General features: G+C 39.6%; 4 protein-coding genes across 4 annotated transcripts in view; 2 read left to right on the forward strand and 2 right to left on the reverse strand.

Annotated features, from left to right (window-relative positions):
• LOC109542087 (ATP-binding cassette sub-family D member 3) overlaps positions 1–1,431 on the reverse strand; it is a 3,780-nt gene extending 2,349 nt beyond the window's left edge. Inside the window, exons 1-2 of the mRNA XM_019911145.2 lie at positions 825–1,431; positions 510–749 (exon numbers count right to left, since the gene is read on the reverse strand). Of these exons, the coding sequence (XP_019766704.1) occupies positions 510–749; positions 825–949 (365 nt within the window). The 5' untranslated portion in view covers positions 950–1,431. The remainder of the gene's footprint in view (positions 1–509; positions 750–824) is intronic.
• The window catches only part of LOC109542034 (muscle-specific protein 300 kDa), a gene marked incomplete in the record, with an annotated part of 344,492 nt that overhangs the window by 148,675 nt on the left and 187,736 nt on the right, over positions 1–8,081 (forward strand).
• LOC109542082 lies at positions 2,347–5,268 on the forward strand. Its single transcript, XM_019911136.2, has 3 exons — positions 2,347–2,523; positions 2,760–4,064; positions 4,119–5,268. The coding sequence occupies exons 2-3, from the start codon at positions 2,781–2,783 to the stop codon at positions 5,079–5,081; spliced, it is 2,247 nt and encodes a 748-aa protein (XP_019766695.2). The 5' UTR covers positions 2,347–2,523; positions 2,760–2,780; the 3' UTR covers positions 5,082–5,268.
• Positions 6,140–7,817, reverse strand: LOC109542083 (elongation of very long chain fatty acids protein AAEL008004; the record flags this gene model as incomplete). The annotated part of the gene is given in 2 exon segments (XM_048666376.1): positions 6,140–7,623; positions 7,681–7,817. Coding segments are annotated over 2 exon segments (479 nt in total), but the record flags the coding sequence as incomplete, so codon positions are not given.

Consider the following 8,081-nt stretch of genomic DNA (forward strand, 5'->3'; position numbering starts at 1 on the left):
GGAAATATGTGGATTTTAAGCACAATTCTACCGCCTCAATAAATTCTTTTTCGGGTAATTTTGTATGTTCTTTTATCTCTGCCCATTTATTTTTTATACAGCTTACTGAGTAATCTATTGGTATATTTGTATATAATGATACAACATCCAGTGATATTATCCGATGATTCTTTGCTATTTTTTGTTGTTTTATAAAATCACAACAACACCAAGAGTCTTTAATGTAATATTGTGACTTTCCCAATACATTACTCAAAATAGATATCTGGAATATTCTTCGGATGATGAAGCAATGAAAAAAGGATAATTGAAGTAAATTGAATCCTCATTTTAAATAAAAGAAAATACTCCGTTAAACACCAGCTAATCCCTTAAGTTCCGAATGAAAATAATGCACGATTGAGCAATAAACATAATCCTTATCGCTGGCGGTTTTTATCCAGTCTAGCAAAAAGCCGCACACTGTTCAAGGATAAAAGGAACTCCTTTTATCCCCGGCATGAACCAACCTTTCGATTTTCGTTCCATGATTGATCATCCATAGATCGCAAATGGAGCGGGCAACCAGACTGACTGCTATCAGGCAAAATATGCCGCTTTCTGGAGTGGTCCATCCTGGCACCACAATCTTAAACAACTGGCACAACTGCACAAACAGCTTCCTATCCACTTGCACCTTGACTTTGGCCTCCGGTTTCTCGGCTATCAAGTACTTCAGCTCCTCCTCGACCTGTTTTTTCACAGTCTTCCTGCAATCACAATTAAAGTATGGCAATCAATCTATGGCGGGGAAAGACACTATCAGGTTCAAACAACAGCATTACCTTTGAAGTTGCAGCTTATTCTGTTGTCGTCGGCTTAACAAGGTCCAGGTGATAGCCAATGCCCCTATGCCAGCCCCAGCAATAGCATTGTTTTTGGTCAAAATCTTACTATAATTTGGGGCCATGATCAGCACATTATCCCGATGTGTCGAACGGTGTAATTAATGCAGCGTGACTAGGCATTCACTAATAGTCCAAACTTTGTTCACTGATTATGAATTCATGTATTCAACTGTGCTATAGAGCGGCTGTGTGATTCCACTATTCGAGCACAAGGCAATTAAGTAATATTACGTCAGGCTACTCGAAAGTGGAATCGACGGGATTTCACCTTTCAATTAACAATTAAAGCTCACAATTTCACTTTTGGTCGTAAAAAAGTGAGGTGCGCTCTAGCCTAATGCACGGCGGTATCAATGCGCTCAATTATCGGCATTGACAATTTGGTTGATTTATGCTTTTGATGGCACATGTTGTTGTGATTGGCGTCAACGTTAATTGAAATTAAATTGAGCATAAATTCAAGCATAAATCATAAATAAAACAAAAATGACTTTGAATAACCTAGAAAATTTGACGGTGATTTGACGATTTGACGAATTGCCGGAGGCTGGTTGATGTAGACAGTTCACCAGGGTTTTCGGTTGGGCTCTGAAAGCTGCGATTTGTAATTCGCCGGCATTTAGCGGGTATTTAATAAAATTACCATATAAAAGCGATCAGGAACTAGATTTTCTTGAAATCCTGCTAGTTTAGTGGAGCTCGTGATTTTCTAAGGGATAAATTGAGTACTATGACGTCACAGCTCTGAGCACTGAACTCCGCTTGGTTGCGATATAAACACCCACTATCCACCACTAACCTGAGCGACCAAGCTTTAATTTTGGCGCCATATTCAATTTTCTTTCAGACTTTAAAGTTATGAGATGAAAAAGGACAGACAAAGCAATTATAGTATAGATATATATTTTTTTACAAACTTCTTTTTGGGTATTTCGCCTCAAAAATTTTTGTTTTCTTCAAAACTGAAAATACAATTAGAAGTAAAATTACTTAGAACTTATCTATAGATATATATATTGAATCTAAAAATAATTTGTTTAAATTTTTAAATTTGGAAAATCCCTACTTTTATCCCGTTTATGAACAAGTAACCGACGACCGACTTAGTCCCTTACCCATAATAGACTGAACTATTTCAGCTTTGCAATAAAACTCATGCGAATCTAAGGTGTTTATCACATAAAAAACGCATCGGGCTCACATAATGATATAATCGTTTGCTCGCTGGCCCTTTGGGTGACTCATTCTATTGCTATGCTGTTCGATTTCAGTTCTTTTCTTATTGACGCAAATAGTTGAACTAGTCACCGACCAAGAAATACAATCATAGGTTTTATTGTGTCAGTAGTAATCATGATTCAATGTAAAGTGAATAAAATCAATTATTATTTTGCACGTCCAATCCATCTTTTGTCCCTGTCTTACTAACTTATTTTTTAGGCTAGTTTGTTGGCTCCCTTCCCCAAACTCCCAAACAGAACATAACCCTGCATTCCATTGGCTTGAATGTTTTCACAAGCTATCATGTAGAGTTAGTAAACATTTTAAATAGTGTATGCTGTGATTTGCATGTAAATCCTATTAATTGGTGGGAGATTGACCTCCTAATTGATACAGGTTATCGATTGCAAAGCAGGTAATAACATTTTTGTCTACTAATACACTACTAAAGCAAAATAATACTTTATCATATCAGACAATGATTGTAGCAGTGTGTAACCACTGATTTATGTTTCCAGTAGTATCTAAAACCGCCCCCATCGAACTGAACGTTTCAGTAATCCCATGAATTTGGCCACGCTGATTCCTATCCGGCTCAATATAAAAAAATGTACAACTTTTTCCAGTTTTCTCAGTACGTTATTGTTTCAGGGGCACGAAAACAGTTTCACCATGCAACACGTGGCCGAGCTGCACATCGCCACTAATCTAGAGGATTTGAAAGATATCGCATACCCTAAGAAGTTGGGCAACAACTCCAAGGCATTAGAGAAAGCTATTAAATCCTTATATCGTGAAATCAATCGCGCGATCTTGGACCAAGAAAAATGCTACATCTACTGCATGCGGTATCTTCGCAGCATTGAAACACTGTGTAAGATTGGCGACGCCAAATACTATAAACTCATCTACGCAAGCGAGGTTAATAAAGTTAACAATAAGATTGATGAGTTGCAAACCGTACTGGGCCGGCGGTACGAAGCGCAGCAGGCGCGTCAACTCAAACGTGCCATCCATAAAACACTGGAAACAAGCCCAAGAGTGGCCTCGTCCCCTGAAGTGAAACCCCAACTGTTTCCCAACGAGTTTATATCTGTTAAAGAACTATTCCAAGCGATTCAGGACAATCTGAACATTTTAATAGTGGACATCCGACCAGGAGATGAATATTCGCAGTCCAAAGTCAAGTTCGAGAATATCATCAATGTGTCTGATGAGATAATAGTGGCGGGTCTTTCAGCCAATGCACTGGGAAAGAAACTGCTGGACGACACGCAGAAGATTTGGGATAAAAGGGACCGATTCGATGCCTTGGTGTTTGTCGATTGGAATTCCAGCACCGATAACATCACTTGTGCTAAAATGAAATATCTCATCGACTCCGTTGTGGAATGGGACTGTCTTCGCACTTACAAGCAGCACCCAGTGATCCTAAATGGCGGCTTCAAGGACTTCTTGGATAGTTACCCCGGCTCCGTCACCAACGTCCACGTGAACTTCATAAGAAACAACGAGGATATTGATGAACTGCTGGAGCTGGACAGCATAACATATCCGGAACCGGACCAGAACGTGTCTCTCATGCCACTCAAGCAATTTACCATAGAGGAACTGGAGGATTCCAGTAGTATCGAAACTCAATCGGATGAAGATATGGCAGCTGAGCAGCCCCCCAGCACAACTTCATTAGACTCAGAAACGAGTGTCGGTGCCCCGAAAGGAGGAGGAGCCAGTACGGAAAAGAAACTCGACAACTTTCTAGAGGAGCCAATGGACAATATCAAAAACAAAATCGAGGCCCATCGCAGGAAGCTGCTGCTGGAAGCCAGGAACAATAAGAACAGGATTCAAAGCGATAACAGGGAACGTTTTATTGGGGACAGCGATGATGATAAGGTGTGGATGGAAGCGAAGCGATACCCACCCCCGATTAGGAGGGAGACCAAGCCGAAAAAGGTAAAAATACCCCCTTTGACTGTCCTCCTTAGACTAATTGGTGATTTCTTGCAGATTGAATTTGTGTTTAGCGGTTGGTGCGGTTTAGTCAACATCAAAAACACCTGCTACATGAACACAATTTTGCAGTGTTTAAAGTGCATTCCGGTGATAAGAAGTTTTGTCCATTCCAACTACACCAAATTTATCACTCGGCGGCCCGTCCAGGTAATCAATGAGTTTGCCTCAGTGATTCGGGTGCTGTGCGAAGGCACCGAGACGAACAAAAAGGTTTATAAACCCAGCGCGTTTTACGATACGATATGCAAGTTGGATTCCCTATATAAGAAGGGCAACCACGAGGACTGTATGGAGTTTTTTCTCTTCCTATTTAATTACTTGAACGATGACTGCTCCTATGACATTACAAAGAAGAGTGTGATGATCGAAAGAGAGAAGGCTTGGTATAGCCAGCTGCAAGGACGGACTTCTTTATGGGTCGACTTGTTCTACCATCAGTTTAAATGTACAAAGATATGCCAGACTTGCCACAACAAGGCCGATTCGTATGAAACAGATAACACGCTGATGTTGCCCGTTCCGTACCGCCCAGGCTTAAAGTCGGTGAAACTGGGGAATCTGATCGATGAATATCTGGAGGACAATCAAATTCTCGACTACAAATGCTCAAAATGCCAGAACTTAGGGGTGATTAACAAAAAGCAAGTGGTAGTCGCTCCAGAGATCCTCGTGTTGGTGCTAAAGCGGTATTATCAGGACGAGTATCAAGAGTCTCGCAAAAATAATGCTTGCGTGGATTTCGACTTTAACTTCACGTTTGGAAACTACCGCTATACTCTTTACTCCATTGCGGAGCACCGAGGAACCATGGATCATGGCCATTATTTCGCTCACGGCGTCTTGGACGATTCAACTTTCGTCGAATTCAACGACGAACGAACAATGAGGTACACAGGGGATATGGAAAACATTAGAGGATCAGCATGCGCATTTTTTTACTGTAAGAGTAAAGCGTAAGTCTGGCGTTTATTTATTGATTAGTGTATTGTATTTTGGAGAATTGGAGTAAAAAGGCATTTATGTGATGATGCGATGTATTAAACCGCTATGTAATATATTTGGGTAGATTAAAATAGGTCGAGAATAAAACTCACATCTTTTATGTAAATCGCATTTTAATTATTAAAAATAGTTAAAAATGTAAGAATATAATTTCGTTAGATTCTCGCGCTGCTTTGACTCCATTACAGGTTTTAGTGTTTGTTCCTATGCCTAGTTTATCGACTAAAAACGCCCGTTTTGTAACAACTTAATCTTTATTTCCACCCACAGCTAACTTAAACTACTTGATGTAAAACTGGCACCAACACTTGTTAGGGCTATTTGCAAGCTTTCTTATTGCATTTGCATTGAAAAGTTCTTCATTGAAGTTGAATTTGTATACACTCTTTTTCGGGTATGTACAAAATACATATATAAACAACATACATCAAAATAAATCAACAACTGGAATGATTGGCAGATTTCCTCGTTTGAGGCATCAAAATTTCTCTGTTAATATTCCGAATAACACTTAGCAAGTCTAATATGTACAAGAAACTGTGGCCAACCAATATAACAGTTTTTGGAGGGCGCCATACCAGCAATTTTTTTATCTGTATCTCACCTAATTCTAGTTAAGTAATTTAAATAGAATTTATCTACAATTACATATTCCTATGAATATTTGATAATATACAAAACTATTCATCGATAACAATATTTAATATTGCTTGTATAATGAATATAAAAATTGAGCAAGATCTTTCCAAAAATTCGCCGTTTATGATACCTACACCTTTAAGGGTTTCTATATTATTTTCTTTCCTCGGCTCCAGTCACAGTGTGAAACATTTTTTTTGTATATGGTTTATTTCATCGACATCATCAGATTTTAAAATTCATTCAAACCTATAATTGGGAAACATTATATTCATTTAGGTCTTTGAACCTAAATAAAACATATACAAAAAAAATATTTCACACTGTGACTGGAGCCGAGGAAAAAATTGTAATAACAATTACACGCAGTCAGGAAAATCAATAAAAATTTAAGGGTTTCATAATAGCTGTCGAGAAATCTATGTAATTAAGTATTATCAGACTAGATTATTTTCCATGCAACCGTTTATTTAAAGGAGATCGGGAATCCAATGGCGTTCCGCTCAACAGCGTTTATTCAATCAATTAATTCCGCTTTACATGGAGAAATAGAGCAAACCCTTCATGATTTGTTGCTTGTAGCACCTGTGTACTTAAAACATTATTCCTTCAGAATAGTAAAAAAAATTAGATTCACATCTATAGGAAACATGGGTAAATGCTTGACAGAATGACGTCAAATATTACTATGCACACGGCAACAGCGCACTCAGCCCCGTTCAGTAAATAGACATTCGTGTGAAAAACACTTTTTGATTTTTTGAAGGATGAGTCAATTTTTGTGGGCGACTTTAGATGGCACAGGGAACTATTTAGATGAAAGTGCGGTTATTCTTTACACAACAGCCTGGTAGTACGATGCTCACCTTATAGAAAATCTCGTAACAAACAACATTTTTCCTCTACTTTTTGAGATTCACCAATTTCCAAAACAAAACTGTCGCCATGATGGTTCAGCTCTTCGCGTAGTTGCCAGTACTACATTACCACTTCCTTAACCCTTTTATGTAAACAAATAATTTATTATACTTTTAAGCGCACAATCATCAACGCAATCAAAGCACATATGAGCTCGTCAGTGTCGTCTGCTATTTCCTGTACGGACGTAATTCTGCTAAGTTTTCAACCTTGAATGAATTAGTATTGTGTTTCCACTGAGATTTTCTACTTTGGTGGCAGTTCGGCAACATGGCTGAGCAGTATGTGATTTTCGGCTGCGCGTACCGTGCGTGCGAGCATGTGCTCGTGCCACAGCACACGGTAGTGTAAAGAATTTCCGAAAGTGCTGTATTTCCTAAAGGCTTGCTTTATTTCTCTTCAATTTTTGTTTCTTTTCTGTCTTGGCAAATCAATCCAAAAGGGTTCAGTCTACGGGNGGGGGGGGGACGAGCTGGGCGACTTAAATTCAGCAGAAAAGGCTCCATTGGTGCACCAAGTGCTAATAAAATGTGGATTCCCTAACTTCGACTGACTAATTTAAAACAGTTTTCAATCACTAAATAATCCTACCAACCGGTCATTGCTGTTTTAACCGTTGATGCAACTCCGTTGATCCGTCGACACCGTTAACATAGTAATCACTGGCAACTTTAACAACACCATTTGCCTTCAGGACTCCGTTCACAGCCCCATTTTGCTTGGAAAGACCATTTTGATGAAGCGCCTGGCTGCTCTCGATTTTTTCCCTCTTGGCTCTCGAAGCGTTCCTCGCGTTCTTGTAGGATTTTTGGTAGAAGTCCTTGAAGAGGAAGAAGAAGAGAACAGCGTGCGATCCGATCCACCAGGCGAAGACTCTCGGATAGTTGCAGTCAATGAACAGCAGCTGGAATGCATGCAGCATAATCGCCACGAATTGCACCTGAAATTAACACTTTGGTTGGCGACTTTGAGCCGTCGGGGCAGGGAAGTGACTCACCATTTGGAAAGAAGTGAGGTACTTTTTCCACCAAAGGTACTTTTGTACTTGCGGGCCGAGGGCAGTGAGGAAGTAGTAGAAATACATCACGATGTGAACGAACGTGTTCAGCAAACCGAAGAACGTGCTGTGCCCGCCTGAAAAAAGACAATGCTCTGATTATTTCATCTAACTGGTTAAATGGAAGAATGGTGCAGTCCGAGATTCACTTCTGATATGCGTTTGTGCAATCGCTGTGTTCAACGGGTGGAAAGTTTCGAATATTACATCACCAAAAGAGTGAAGCTTTCACAGTTTCGAAATTATCTAGAAGAGTGGATGAGGGAAGGTCCAACTTCGTCCTGGAAACCTTTACGTCCTAAAAGCCCCAATTTATGCTCTAACCAGTGGTGTAAAAATGA

The sequence above is a fragment of the Dendroctonus ponderosae genome, unplaced genomic scaffold, assembly GCF_020466585.1.
Source record: "Dendroctonus ponderosae isolate FM_Combo_2020 unplaced genomic scaffold, Dpon_F_20191213v2 Dpon_F_20191213_5, whole genome shotgun sequence".
Lineage (NCBI taxonomy): Eukaryota > Metazoa > Arthropoda > Insecta > Coleoptera > Curculionidae > Dendroctonus > Dendroctonus ponderosae.

What these genes read in the sequence shown, in the direction of transcription:
- LOC109542082 (XM_019911136.2), top strand. Translation starts at nt 2,781, where the DNA reads ATGCAACACGTGGCCGAGCTGCACATCGCCACTAATCTAGAGGATTTG. An exon ending in GGGAGACCAAGCCGAAAAAG is followed by an intron (nt 4,065 to 4,118) that starts GTAAAAATACCC and finishes GATTTCTTGCAG; the next exon opens with ATTGAATTTGTGTTTAGCGG.